This window comes from Choristoneura fumiferana, chromosome Z (genome assembly GCF_025370935.1).
Source record: "Choristoneura fumiferana chromosome Z, NRCan_CFum_1, whole genome shotgun sequence".
Lineage (NCBI taxonomy): Eukaryota > Metazoa > Arthropoda > Insecta > Lepidoptera > Tortricidae > Choristoneura > Choristoneura fumiferana.
Window position 1 is genome coordinate 15024021 of NC_133472.1, and position 16000 is coordinate 15040020.

At 39.0% G+C, this 16000-nt stretch overlaps 1 protein-coding gene across 2 annotated transcripts in view; it reads left to right on the plus strand.

Annotated features, from left to right (window-relative positions):
• Positions 1-1023: 1023 nt before the first annotated feature.
• LOC141428742 (zinc finger protein 704-like) overlaps positions 1024-16000 on the plus strand; it is a 50912-nt gene continuing 35935 nt past the window's right edge. The window contains exons 1-3 of one of the 2 annotated variants that reach the window (XM_074088762.1): positions 1024-1065; positions 11393-11520; positions 15005-15162. In XM_074088762.1, the coding sequence (XP_073944863.1) occupies positions 11454-11520; positions 15005-15162 (225 nt within the window). In that variant the 5' untranslated portion in view covers positions 1024-1065; positions 11393-11453. Of the gene's footprint in view, positions 1066-8158; positions 8197-11392; positions 11521-15004; positions 15163-16000 lie in introns of those variants that run through there. The other variant, XM_074088755.1, reaches the window with a different exon arrangement.

The following is a 16000-nucleotide window of genomic DNA, read 5'->3' on the forward strand; positions in this document are numbered from 1 at the left end:
CTAAAATATTTGCAATTTCGGTCCAGTGTTAGAGATACACCAACTGCATAAAGAACTATGAAATTCCATATAAATATATAGAATTACAAAGTTACATTAGAAGTGAATGAATCAGTGTTGTACCTGTACCTTAGCTAATTACGTAATACTTAACTTAAGACAGAAGGACCTGAAGGGACTGAATAAATTTACCGACTTGGTATTAACTCACCTTTTTACGGTAGAACTGAGTTGCGAGGCTTGGGGTTTTTTTACAAGTTATGTTTTTGATGGCTCCTATTTTCTACTACTGTCGGTAAGAAATCAAATGTAAAATGGATTTGTTTCGATTGTAGTATTATCAAATTTTCTGAGTTTGTGTAGGTCCCTGTTAATGAGTTATTCGGAACAGTCATTCAATTGTTTAAAACATTAAACTATACCGTTTAAGGTTGAACATACTGGAAATTACGTAGTAAAGACATGAAATTTACTTCAAAACATCAGAGATACTTTACTACTACTGGTGTGGCCTAGTGTGAGCCGTGAATAAATAAATAATTTGCCAGCTTTTATGGTGGCAGGCGCAGGCACCTTATTATGACATTCAAGTCAGTCCGACTTACCGGTAAAGTTAACCAAAAACTTCTTAAATAAGACACTACAACCGTCTACCGTCTTCACTAAACAGCAACACGTCATAGTCACTAACAATGAAATGAAACCTGTCCTCGGGCTTGTGCTAAATTGTATTATGTCAATCACGCAACGCCTAAAAGGAAGCCCGCGACTTAAACGTAACCAATGTCAACACTGTGTGTGTCCAGCTCCAGCGGTGATTGATCGGGCACCATAAGCGGTGAGGAAGGTCGTGACATTTCTAATGCAATCGCCGACATGCAAAACCTGGTTTAGGGCTTAATAAGAACTAGACGGAATAACGTTCAATACAACAGAATCGATGACGAATATCAAAGTTATATCTAATTGTAATATAAAAGTTGTGGTGGTCTGATAAAAGCCCTTCTCTTCTAGGTAGACCTATTTAAAGCGTGCCAGTATATATTGTGCTGTATTTACATGTTGGTAAGTGTGTATCGCTCACGAATATGCATCGATGAAGTAAGGACAGGCGCGGGCTCCGTTGCGAAATCTTCACTGAGCACGTTAGAAACTGGATGGAAGTGTAAGCGCGGAGTACGGGCGTGTCCTTGTCACACTTGCCTACATTCTGCGGCTACTACCGCCTCCCGCGCCCCACGCTCCCCTGCCTTCGCCTCAGAGAGGGACAGACAATGCAACTATGTTAGCAACTATGAACAATCGTACTGTTCTAGCTGAGATGTTCCACAGTGTTGATTGCGAGTAATTAATAATAATGAATACGACTTGGCAACATCTTATAACTTACAGAGTCTTGAAATATGTTCAAACGTCATAGTACACTTTCTCACAAGAAATTTTAAAGTGCGTCGGTAACAAACCGGAACAAACGGCATCAAATGGTGTTGTAGCCGCTGCGACGTGACAGTCGCTACATCGCAGTTTCACTTTTTATCGTGAGCACAGTGAGAGGCGAGACCTCCAGCCGCAGTTCGGATTTCGCAACGAGCACCGTAACAAACAGGCACGGGCATAATCTACACCGAAATCAAGAGAATCGGTACGGGTCTCACTTCACTCACTCTTCATGTGAAATCATTCAAGATCAATGGTTGTTTTCACGGCGAACTCTTGATACGTTAAATATTGCATTGCATTACAATAATACTGGCAGCGATCAAATTGGTAAAATTCAAAATATACACAAAAGTTAATTTTAAAGTTGAAGAAGGTCACTGCACAGCATTTCCATATGATATTACCGTAAAAGCCAGTGGTTGGTATTTAGCATGAAGGTAGTGATTACAGAAAAACCTGTTCAAACGACCTCTCAAGAAGTTCATGACAGTTCTTTAGAAAGGATAGAAACTGCCTACCCTGTATAAAGTGTTATAATCACACCATTCACTCACACCCACCAATGCGACCAAAGCCGGAAATGATTGAAATAGGTTATAGGTAGGTAGTACACTTCAAAGCTCTTTTTTCTTCCTCCTTTTTTCTTTTTAAGTCCTAAGTAAGCCTAAAATTTAATTTAAGAAGAAACGGTCTTTAACTGTTTTTTTTTAATATTTCGATTTCTAGCATAATGAAACCAAACTGGTAACAAAAGAAAATGGCTGAATTAACTAAAAAGCGTTCAGAAGTAGCACTTTAAACCGTAATTTAGTGATATAAAGCTTCATTTGCATTTAACTTTATATTTTTTATTGATATAATACAATTTTTTTTTGATTACATTATTATTTCTAATGAAATGGCATTAAGAGACGTGCCGTGTACTTTAAAAAAAGTATCGCGGTAAGTATTAGGGGAAACTTTTTAAAGCATTTAATTGAATATTTTAACGATTTTGCTTTATTTCCTCGCATTAAATATTGGAGAAAAGCCCTATACATGCCTGGAAATGGCAATTCGTAGATTCGAATTTATTGACGGATGTATATTCTTATATTAATGTTCGTGATTAAGTAAATCACAGATAACAGTATAGGAGTAGAAAAACAACTTTTAATTAATATTAATTCTCTTTGTCGCAGTAGTTAAAAAAATAAAATAATAAGAGGGAAAAATAGTGTGGGTAGTTTAGGGATAGGTACTTTATTTGTTTATTGGTTAGTTGTATGGCATTCGTTTTGTTTAGCAACGGATGTTTGCTCAGGTTGTTGTTAACTAAGCCTTGTTAATGAACTCGTAGAGAGGTCGAAACAGTATTTTGTGTTTTATCTGTGACAGTTGAGCTTGTGTGGCATATGTATAGCTTGATACAGAAGAGGAGGAGGGAGATCAAACTCTAAATGGTAATAAATAATAAAAATCTGTCATGTAAGAGTTGGACTTATAGGGAAGAAATTATAACTTTGTAATTGGTCTGTACCGGCTGTACCTACATACTTTTTGTAACCTTAAAACAGGTACCTAGACCTAGTCAGTCTGATGTCAAGAATACGTGAGCCTGACTCTTAGTTGGCCGGATCTTTTATTTTCGACACAGACCGAATGTAGATAGCAGTTTTGGTAAATAACCATTTAGACAAATAAAGTTGTTCGTCCTATAATTATGGACGGCTGTTATTAGTTGAATGATACAATTTAATTTAATTCAAAGATGGCGGCGATTTCGGCTGGCACTTGATGCGGCCGTCGTGTGACACGGTGACCTAGTTTCGAAATGGAACGCCACACTAGCGTAGCTCGTAGTATATAGTACTTTATACGCACTGGCAACGCTAATGTATATAATCAACGACACGGTAAAAAGTAAGAATAATAAGGACATGTTTCCAACATTATTGCCTAACGTTTCTGACGCTCGCTATAGCAATCTAATAACAGTTTTTGGCGAAATGACGAAAGTGACTATGATTTCCTTAACAAAAGTATGAGATGTCGCCATGACAAAGGTTGCACCCTGGTGCATCAATCAGTTTGTTCGACTGTTAATACACTATGCAGCGATTATTGCTGATATCACCACATTGAACAAAAATTTGTATTTAAACAATTTACAATACCTTCACACATTAACGGTTAATTTACAGGGCTACAAAGTTGCTTTAGATCTTAATGTAAAACTATATTTTATTTATCTTTTAACTATTCGTATTTTTGGGTAAAATCCTCCTGGAGAATTTTTACTTATTTCCAGTGATCACATTGGATTAAATTTAGTTTGTGTACCTGTTTATTCAGAAGTGTCAGCGAAAAGTTTGCCCTAAAAACGTTATTTTTAGTAGAAACTTATTATGATTCTCGCGTTGTTTGTCGCAGCAGTTAGAATTGAACACGATAATTTATTATTCTCCGGAATCGACGTCGGCAATTGCTTAGTTACTTTCTATCTGTCTGCCATAATGTTCCTTTCGTAGTTCGTTTGCAATAAAATATGTAACTTCGTTTTGCCTACTGTAATATAGAACTTGCATTCATTCTAATGATAATACCTACTTCATATACTAAGCAGTAAGCACGTTATTTGGCCCAAGCCCTCTTGTTCTGAGAGGAGGCCTGTGCCCAGCAGTGGGACGTATATAGGCTGGGATGATGATGATGATGAAGCACGTTATTTGCGCTACTCGTAGTATCATCAGTTAAATTTCGATCATTCTTCGCTACAGCTTAAGGTCATAGTCCAGTACTATGTAGGAAACCATACGCAGATTGAATGTGTTGTACATTTATGTACGTTTAGTATAGTGGTATTTAGATAGTTATGATTTAATTGTTACTTTTTCTTTTCTGTATTAAGTAATAAGTATGGAATCGTTTTTGTTTGTTAGAAGCGAAAACTTTTTCAGGTTATAGTTTAGTTTGATTGATAGAGCATCGAAACAGGAATATGTGTGTATATATAATTTTCATTAAACCAAAACTCCGTTTTCACCACTTTTTATGACAAATGTTGTAGTATGAGGGTAGAAAGAGATGGTAAATATATTGCCTCTGGAATTCTTAATGGATTACCGTACCCATATCGAAAATGTAGAAAATATAACAAAAAGAACGACTAGAATTAAGTGACGAATAATTGAATGATAAAGATGTTGAACTCGAACAAAACGCCAAACCAGACAGATTACTAAGATCATTGTTGTCTCCATAATCTTTATGAGGAAAACAGCAAATATTGTGCCTAATTCTTTCGAATAAAGAACAATGTCGTTTATATTCAGGTCACACGGAAACTTAACACACTTTCAATTCAATGACGAAAATGGTTGGTTGACGTCGACAGCTAGCCGTATTCTATGAAGGATTTGAGTGTCACGGGCAGGCACTGCGGCGGCCGGCGGCGCGCGGGCAGCGCCGCGCCGCATTCCGCGTGTGCTTGCGCAACAAGCAAAGAGAAGGCGCTCGCGCCCCGGAGGTGGGGCGAACTTTCTCGTTCACTGCACGCTTACTTTCGTTGGTGCTATGGAGCACCGTTATCTTTTTGGCAGGTGCAGTTAAAGGTATGTTGTATGTATTAAACTACGAAGAACATACTAAAATTTAATGTTGGTACCTACCTACTAATCACGGGTTTTCTTAAAGCAACTTTTTTTTGAAGAGACGAAATGGAATCCTCTAATTATTTTTTCTCGTAAACCAATAGGTAATTTTTGCTAACCAATATAAGTTAGCTTTAGAAAAAGAACTACTACGTTATATCAATATGACATAGCGACGTCATAACCGCAAAAACACATAAGGTGACCCTCAAATTCGAAATTTTAACCGTTATTGCACTAGCAGTTTCTTATTTCAGTAACAGTTTGTATCATAATACACTAAAACGAAATGATTATTTTTGTAAACTCCAGTTGAAAAAAACTAAATACAAATCAACCAATAACGACCACTCATAAAATAATTTGAGTTAGACGACACAAAACTATTGTTAAAACTTAAAATTTCAAATAAGTAATAATGCAATAAATCACAGATCCTTAGCCGCAGCGCAAGCAATTTACAGCCAAATCTTGCGATGACCTCATTAGGGCTATGCGGTATTGGGCTTGATGGCAATACCGGTATTATTCCGGTATTCAAATTTTGAAAACCGGTATCCCGGTATTTCGGTAATTTTTCGGTATTTTCCATATTTTCCCTTTATTTTTCTTTCTTTCTGTATAAGTCTGTTGTTTTGTTGAAATATAACCAATATACATGAAAAGCAATTAATAAACTTCCCTTTTAATGAGCAAGTATTAAAATAAAAAACTTAAGTTGTTAATTGTTAACTAATACTTATATAATATGGAATTGGATTCTCTAATTCTTCGGTGAAAATTGTTTCACCGATTATTAGTTCCCCAAATTTTCGCATAATTTCTTTCGCTTGCACGAGGCTCATTAAATATCCAGTTCAAGCTTGAAAGGTCCTACTGATGAAATCTACCAGCTCAGCTCCAAAACCCCGAGAGCTTTCAGCTCAAACTTCAATTCAAGCCATTTCGAATGCCTAGGTGCGACGTGGACGATTACAACGACGGGTTTGTGGAAGCTGTCCATACGATCGGATCTAACTCCTTCAAAACCCGCCGTACTAGAACCAATAAGCTCTCGCGCTCTGGCTTAGGCTCATGGAGGTGAGGCGTGAGATGCTGCTACAGTCTTCTGGTGACGCTTAATTGTCGCTATCAGCAGTTCAATAGGCAGATCTCAAAATCTCTGAAGCGCGATGTACGCCGATTTAATACTAATAAATAGCATTGAAGAGGCTATTGAGCGTATCAGAGGCTCTAAGGTGTTTACCAGGGATCTGTCTGTAAGTCAAAGCCGGTTAATGAAGTTGAAGACCGACGACGGCAGAATCATTTCATCCAAACCTGAGCTGTTGGGAAAAACGAGAGGTTTTATGGATAGCGACACGACAACCCGAACACCCGTCGAAAATCTAGCTAAAGACCGAGGCTAGATTAACCCGACACTATCACGAAGACAATCCAGACGTCAGCCTGTACGAGATTAGTATGGCCCTCAATAGCTTAAGAATGACAAAGCCCGGGTGACGATGAAATTACAGCCGAACTCTTGAAGGCGGGTGGTAAACCAGTCCTTAAGGACCTTAAGACGCCGTTTAGTTCCGTCCTCCACCAAGGGAGAACACCGAAAGCATGGAACAGAAGACAGTGGTGGTGCTCATCTTCATGAAAAAAGGTGATAACACCTTACCGAAGAATTAGACTTTCACTTCTGAGCCATGTTTACAAGTGTTTTTCAGGGTCATCACAAATCGTCTCGTAAGCAGGTTTGACGATTTCCAGCCTCCCGAACAAGCCGGCTTCCGAAAACCTATAGTACCGTAGACCAGATGTACGTTGCGGCGGGTTATACAGAAAACCGAAGGGTATAACTTCCCCCTTTGCCTTGCATTTGTGGACTACGAGAAAGCCTTCGATTCGATCGAGACTTGGGCTGTGATGCAGGCTCTCCAGCGGTGCAGTTGACTACCGGTATATCGGAGTGTTGAAGTGTCTAGTGTCTGTACAAAAACGCCAATGTTGTCCGATTACATGACCAGAGCACGAAGCCTATTCCTCTGCAGCGGGGAGTCAGACAAGGAGATGTGATCGCTCCGAAACTGTTCACCGTTGCATTGGAGGATGCTTTTAAGGTTCTGGACTGGAAAGGACGAGGCATCAACATTAATGGCGGGTACTTCACTCGCCTTCGATTGCCGACGATATTGTAGTCATGCTGAGACCATGGAAGACTTCAGTGCTATGCTCGCCGACTCAGCAGTTTCCGACCGAGTTGGCCTAAAAATGAACATGGGCAAGACGAAAGTCATGTCTAACTAATGTCCATGTTGTCCAACTCCTAATAGTCGGGGGCTCTGCGCTCGAAGTTGTTGACGACTATGTTACCTGGGACAAACGGTCCAGTTAGGTAGGTTACTTCGAGAAAGCTTACACTACAAATAAGCAAAGCACTTGTGCGCGGTAAATTTGAAATTTGAAAGTAGATTAAGAGGTAAGTAACTTCAAAAGCCATAAGTCTGAAGACAAGTTATTAAAAGTGCTTTCTTGTTTGAAATTAAAGTCGACTATTACTATTTTAAACACAAGTCAAAATACCGAAAACCGGTTTTGTAGATATTTAAAACTTATAAAAGAGGTAAAATGCAATAAATCACAGATCCTTAGCCGCAGCGCAAGCAATTTACAGCCAAATCTTGCGATGACCTCATCACCGCGAGCCGCGAGCGAGCGCTCGCTGATTCGTTGACTTTTTGTGTCGCCAAAAAACGCGCCCCGACCTACATCAACCGCTTCGCAAAAAAATGCCGGATCTGAAGTTGGGTAGATCGATCGTGATGGATATAAATACTGCTTTAATGTACTTGCATTGTTAACCAAAGTTGTCTTGTAAACTGGTTTACGTGAGGGGTGTTGGTTACACTTAAACGCAATTTAGATTTTGATAGACGAAGGTACAAATCGAAAGGAAATGTCATTCCATTGAGTAGATGTTATGAACGCTTTTTGATCGCAACCATGTCAGTTGCAGTGGGACTGGACTCTGGACGGTGGCGAAGTGAAATCGCTTCGCGGACCGTCGCCGCGGCCACGACGCTCGCTTCGTAACGCAAACGCAACTGAACTGAATGAATACTAATGAATATAATGGGTTTGGTTTAATGCTCACATTAGTTTTGTAACACTGAATAAGAATGTACACTGTTATTAAAAGCTGTTGTAGTATAACTGCGCTTGATGCCGTGATGAGTATAAATGCTGAATTTCAGTGTAGGCAAACGAACAATAAATATGAACGATTTTATATAGGTAGGTAATTCTATTGCAAGATTACTAATTGCGCAACTACGCTTTGCACTTGGCCGGGTTTTTTTATCATCTACGTCGTCGTTATGAAATGCCAATGACTAGGTCGAAATAAAACTCGTTATAACGACATTTAGACAGAAATTCTATGCAGTTGGTGAATGAACAATATTTAAAGGTATACTCGTAAACATACCAATACGTCATAATGATGTAAATCTCCAACTCTTAATTGAAGCACATTCTTTGATCCCCATGTGATTAATATTCATTGACGCATGTGTCTGTGAAAACCATATTAATCATTTTAATTGAAATCATTTTACACCTTTGTTCCTAGTGAATAAATTACGTAAGAGACCGGTAAAGTCGCGGACAAAAAAAAATTGTAGCTATTAGAGCTGTCCTGCACGTAAAAGAGCACGGCAACAACCGGCAAGGTCGTTCTCAATGTTGTGTGTAGTATTATACGCCTCAGCTATAGTAGCGAGTGTGTTCTCAGCTGCTGGCGCCGACCGGTGGCCGTGGCGAGCTATCACGATTTCATATTGAATGTGGACGCACTCACTGGCGCATGTGGACGAAATTATGACGTCAATCGTTTGGTCGAAATAACTTGACGTGACATAATTACATTCAGCGTTTTTATTAAAGTTATCCCTGCCTAGGTCACGCTTGCTACATTTAGACAGTAGGTTCATTGCGTCATAATTCAACGCTTCACTACCTACGTCACTGCAATTTTTATATGATATACTAGATAACTATTAATAAAATAGGTACATATTTTAGAACTGTCAGCAATGTCACCGCCACATGCATCAGCGTTCAGCGACGGCGGTCGTCGTCCGCGGCTCGATAACATCCATTATTAACCTACACATACAGCCACATGATATACCTATACCTAGTCTACCGTTAAGTCTGTTTATTATTTTGTGTTTTGAAATCAGTGACTAATCTTTAATAAGCGCAAGGGTCAATAGCAATATTATAACACAATGATACCTCAAAGGATAGCCGCTAAGTAATAAGTCCATAATGACGATCGTCAAAATCGGTATTCTAAATTAAGATGAGTGAATAGGTTTATGAACGGCACAGGGCGAAAAGACAGGGCGGCCGGAGTGGCACGACGACGAGCTGGCTGGGTGAAGCACCTTGCGGGGGAGCGATGATCGCACGCAGGGAGCAGGCAACCGACCTACGACTCGAGTCAACGGCCCTCTAACTTAGTCAACCTTATCAAACAACACAAATGCTTTCAAGGAAAACAATGGCAGCTGAATAGTGACGTACACGCATTCAGCGCAGGCGCGAATCGTGCGCATATCTATCAAACATCGTATTGAAAAATAACACGGTAGTATCTTTTCTGATAACCTTCATTTCATTTATTTATAACCGATTATTGGCGCAATGCTGAGCCGATGCCTTCCTTTCTTTTTGCCATACATCTTTTTGCACACAATAGAGACATCTACAAAGAGGTATCTTACCAACTGACACAAAGACTGCTGTTAGGACAGAGCGTGCACCAAACCATGTTGTTAAACACATACTTACATATGTAGCTACACAAGAACGGCGTCTTCGTGTGTGATAGATACCTATTACCTATAGCATATTTGTATTTTTTTCGAGCAGGCTAATATGACTGGCGGCTACGTCACTCGCTGTGACTCAGCTTTGATACGCGTGCATACGTCAACTGTCGATGATGCAAACTGCAAACGCTATTAATGGCTTCACACCTCATGTCATTTTAGTAATGAATCGTGATCAATCGGTTATTCTGGTAAGTCAAAGTTGAACGGTCGATCTTTCTGAAAGTGGTGCGGGGTGACCGGCCAGACGCAGGCGGGAGCGGAGTACTCGACCTTACCCAATTCGCCTAAATATCTGGGCATGCGTCCGTCGACGCCGGCGGGCTTATAGCGCAGCGCAACAGCGCCCGCCCCAACCCTGTCCGCGCCGCGCCGCGCGCCGAGTTTGCCCGCCCCTAGCGACCCGACGCAAATAAACTCCACTCGCGAACTAAATAGATCAAACAAACTAGTCTACACTATCATTCGCCAATCACTGTACTAAATGCAATCAATGTTCGTCAGTAGAAAAATCGCGTAGACTCAGAGACACGTTCCCAATATGCATCTTTAATGTTTCCTCGAAGCGTTGTCTATAAGTTGATACGTTATAGATATATCGATTGTTTTATTGAATATCCACTGTAATGGATATGAACCAATTCTACTTATGTAAAGTTAGCCAACCCTAATTGCTCATACTATGTACTAAGAACACAAAGTGCAGTGTATGACACACTTGTTAAGCAAAGTAGCTGTTAGGTTAAGTAGTAGCTTGTTGGTTTTCCCGGAAAGACATAATATTGCTCCATAACTGCAAGCGGAGTGAACTCCGTACGGAGTCCGTTTGACTCGCAATGGCGAACTACGTAGACGTGCTTCCGCTGAATAAGAAGTCAAACTAGTTATTTCGGCCCGCTCAGTCCGATACTTCCATTTCTGCTTATTACGTTTTTTGTATTCTTCAAACAGTCCATTATAAGAAGAGTCTAATCAGTAATTTATATATTTGCTCAAACATGGTTGTGTCACAGTGTTGTGTACTGAAACTATACTTATGAAACAAATAGATGCAATTAATTATTGTTTAGCAATTTTTCCATAAGAACGAACCGCACAAAAGTAAGACTATCTTGTCCTCTAATGTCCCTGGCTTTACGTATCCAACTCATCAAATGTGACGACTGGATAGCCCATGGTCAGAAAACATACAGAAAATATCCAACTACAAAGCTTTAGATCCGAAGTTGTTCCTCTATCGGGGCAGATACTCGTAATCATGTATTATATGAAAAATACAAATGTTTGTTCTAGAGACTTCAATGTTTAACTATTAGGTAGTACCTATGTATCTATTTATACAAGAATGTGTATCCGTTGCCTAGTTAGTACCCATAACACTTAGTACATACTCGTAAGTTATGCATACTAAGGCGATGTATCCGCTTGTCGCAGGTCGCGCAAGCGCCGGCCCAGCAGCTCGTGCGACCTGGGCTACGGGGAGCGCGACGAGCAAATGAACGAGTGCAATGCCGCGCTGGTGCTGATGTCTCTCAGCTGCTCACCAAACTCGCCCCGTCCCAGTAAGTACCTACATACCTATTTGTAGTACCGCTAAGTAGTGTAGTACCTAGTAAGTGGATCATTATCAAATTTTGCGCAGAACACTGTTAATATTTGTATGGAGCTATACCACTACATATGTATATACGAGTACCATACAATATTAAGCATCTTTTTTCAATTCAATAATTATCTGTGGTACGAGTATATAGCTGACTGCAAATCATTCATTTCAAATTTGATGAATTAAATTCGGGTTTTGTTCCGCGTACCTTGACTTTAGAGCAGCTCGATATTTCGGCAGTTGCATGCGCCATGATCACAGTATTGTCATTAATTTCACTCAAATATACGCAGAAAATGATAGTGTAAACGGAAACAGCTTTTTAGGGTTCCTGAGCCAAAATGGCAAAAACGGAACCCTTATACTTTCGCCATGTCTGTCTGTCCATCCGTCCGCAGCTTTGCTCAGGGACTATCAATGCTAGAAAGCTGTAATTTTGCACGGATATATATATATGATATATGTAAACTATGCCGACAAAATGGTACAATAAAAAAAAAATTTAGGGTAGGTACCTCCCATAGACGTAAAGTGGGGGTGTTTTTTTTTCTCATCCAACCCTATAGTCTGAGGTGTCGTTGGATACGTCTTATAGGATAGGTTTGCTAAGACGATTTTTTGATTCATTGATTTTTTTGGGAAATATTCAACTTTAAAGTGCAAATTTTCATTAAAACCGAGTGTCCCCCTCCCCCCCTCTCTAAAATCTAAACCGGTGGGTGGAAAAATTTGAAAATATTCAGTTCTTAAGTATATCAAACTTTCAAGAAAAACTATAACGGCTAAGTTTGCTTGAGAGTTATTAGCATTTTTACTCTTAAATAGCAGCCTAAGGTATAAAATATACCTAAACTTGGAAGATTCTATATAAAATCCTTAGAAAAATATTACTTAATTTTTTCGTAATGGCTACGGAACCCTATTTTGGGCGTGTCCGACACGCTCTTGGCCGGTTTTTTAAGTTGGGACAAGTTTACCTGCACAATATTTAATAATAACCTGGTCATAGCTAGTATTCATAGTAGTCACCTGTATTGATATCTGCCACAGCGCAGCGTGTAAACACATCTGACACGTCGAATCAGCCCTCGAAATAGAGTCACGCTTGCACGCTCTGCTGTGTCAGATATTGCTGCTGGTGGCAATAAAGTACGACTCTTCCATGAAACAGTTTTTTTAATCGTAGCAATAATTACATGGAAACAACAGGGAAACACCTACCACTAAAAAAATTACAGCCGAATGTAAAATTAATATTGAAAATTAAAAAAAACGCTAAGTACGTGTCGGACCACGCACGGTTTAGGGTTCCGTATGGACTTGCGGCAAATATTCATTTAAGTTTAGATCCATCATTACTCGTTAGCATCATTAGTGTAAGCAACTATGATAGTTTTTCTTTTAAATTTGTTAAGATATGTTACGAGTACTCGTACTACTGCTGTATATTTTTAAATACATATTTAAAAACGGCCCTTTAGCTCTGAGTACTTATACTCAGAAGTATATATATTACATAATAGTAAAACTAGTGAAAATTTACACTCAGTTGAATATTTTCGTAAATGGATCCGAAAAATGGTAAATGCAAACCAAAAACATTTTTGAAGAACTTTCAACGATTCCTCACACCGTGTGGAAGATGAGAAAAAATAATTCATCCCCATTTTACGTGTAAGCAGGGAGGTACCATACAGCGTTTTAGTACAAAGCCGTGGACACACAGACAGGCAGTATCACAGTATACAGGCCAATCTATAAGGGTTCCGCTTTTGCCATTTTGACTACGGAACTCTTGAAACCTGTTAGTAACACCATGTTAACCACAACCAACTGCCTGCTCGCGTCATCGCGTGTGGTCCCAAGAGAAGCTTGCATTTATATGGAATTAAACTTTTTTCACAGTGTTTTTTTTTTCATTTATTTACTTAATTGGTGATGACTAGAAAATAGATTCGGCGCTTCTTTACTTTATAGGAAAACATCGTGAGCAAACCTGCACAACTCAAGACAAACTCTGAGAGGAGACCGGTACCCTGCAGTGGGTCGTACATATATAAGGCCTTAATGATGGTACTTTTCGGTGGCTCGTTGTCGTAATTCGGAACAAGTCAAATTAAATATTTTAAACATATTAGCTTCTATAATAAATTATTTTAATACGAGTATACACAGTATTAAAAGAAGTAGTAGTATTTTACTTGTATTCTTCTTTACATAATTATTGTAAAACATTAATGAAAAAAGCACAACAAAGCTCTTCAGAAGGGAACAAGGGTTACCCATATGTTAAATGTTGATAACGTCTAGACAGCTCAGCAGTCTAGACTTTGTCTAGACAGGTATTTGATGAAAATTCGCTCTCGAAACCACGACCAAAATGCTTTGCATTAACTAAAAATATAAAAGTAACCGAACAAAATACTCTCTCTCAAAATAGAGAAGACACTAATTTAAAAAAATAAAAAGTTTTAAATATATAAAGTTTACAATGTTGGTGTAGGTCTGGCTTGTATGTCCATGTTCTCGTAGTGTAGGTTTTAACGATCTCTTCAAGTTTGAATAAATTACACTTTTGCCGTCAACACTCAAGTCTTTTAATTAGCAGCAAGTATCATGTGAAATCGGCCTAAGTTTATTATGGAGACGCAACCTGTACAACAAGGGGGCGTTTTACTACACACTTAAATATTCATTGACCCCTTAGTGGTTGTCAGTAGTCCGCCCTTCACTAAAGGTCGTGTCGTAGCATACTCATTCATATTTCCCCTTAATGAAGTAAATATTATACGTGAATAACTTTTACTTTAAATTGATTGATTTGGGCAATCGAGCTGTATTATAATTGTGCATTATGCAATCATAAAACGAACGAGACTCATCCTCAGCACACTCCAACGCGCGAGCGAATCTGTGCCGCGAGAAAAGAAACGGTTCTTACTAGTGAAAGTAGATGGCCACAGTTCCGTTTCGTAATTACATTAATTCGTAGTGGTACGTGATTACGGTGTTTTTAGGTTATTTTAGTTTTGGTAATCTTTGGCATTATAATTTGTATCTTAGAGGCAGTAATTTTGGGGGTTTATTTTATTTTATGTTTTTGGTTTCAAGATTAGAGTGAGAGAGACATTTGTAGACACAAATTAATTGGGAAGGAAAAATAAATAAAAGGTAATGTTGTGGCGCACAACGTGTACAATGGGACCCTTTAGTATTTCCTTAGTCTAAACTGATCCGGGCGAATAACCGACCGGTGCGGCGATGATCCCACCATCCCTATTTATTCCATGAAACTGTCAAAGTACCTATAAAACCAGTTCAAAATCATGTCTGATTCCCCGGTCAGCAGATAGCATCATCAGCCATCGCGTATCATGCGTATTATGGTCAGCCAGCAGCAGACTGTTGAAGGTATTATGATCTTTCATTTGTCGCGGCAGATGGTTGGGGTGGCCGCTCGTCGGTGTCGCCCGGCGGCAGCAGCAGCTCAGGCTCGTCATGGCGCTCTGTCACACCCTCGCCGCCACCAGTCTCTTCGTCCTTCAGCGATGAAGGCATCGCTATGGACTACGAAGATACGAGCCCTCGCAAGAAACGGGTAAGTCACCTGCTAAGCGTGCACTGATATTTCACACCGACTATAACGCAGTTCTTCCGAATAAAGGGATGTCGTCGAGAGTAATGGACTAATAAACCGCTTCCTGACACCATTCGTTCTGCTCTGAATTCGTAATTGAGCTTTGCTTTTGTTTGCGAATCCGATGTGATATTTAGTTAAACGTGCTCTGCTAAATTTAATATCGTTGATTTTGATTCAAAGAATCTGACACATAATATTATCTTTTGACTAAACTATCTAAAATCTCATCAGATTCAATATGCTCACTCACTCAATTATAAATTGAGCATTAAGATACAAACTGACAAGCTTTATAATTTTTGTTACCTGCCTTGCATGAGATATAACTACTCGAAGTACTATCGAACCAACTGAATCGTGAACCTTTCGTAGAAAAAGTTATAGCGACATCGCATTGCTTGACAAGGGAATTCATTATGACACTTACTCTGACAAGTTCCATGGTGGGTCAGGCATCAAATAGTTCGACTGTACGTTATTCATAAATTCAGTATCTTTAAAACTAATTGTTATTGTTCTTAATATGGCTATATTTTTCTAAGAAATCACAACAACACGTAGGTGAGCATATTGTAAATAATCACTTTAAAAGTACTAGAAATTTTGAATTGAAATGTTTATATACTATGTTATAACTACAGGAAAATCATATGTCGTAGTGAATTATTAAGTTTTGTTATGAATTTACATTTATTTTTTGTTGATACCTTGTTTCTAACAGAAGAAAGATACCATTTGTTGATTCTACAACAATCGCCAACACTCTTAACTTACCATTCGTTCACTTTGTTAACGT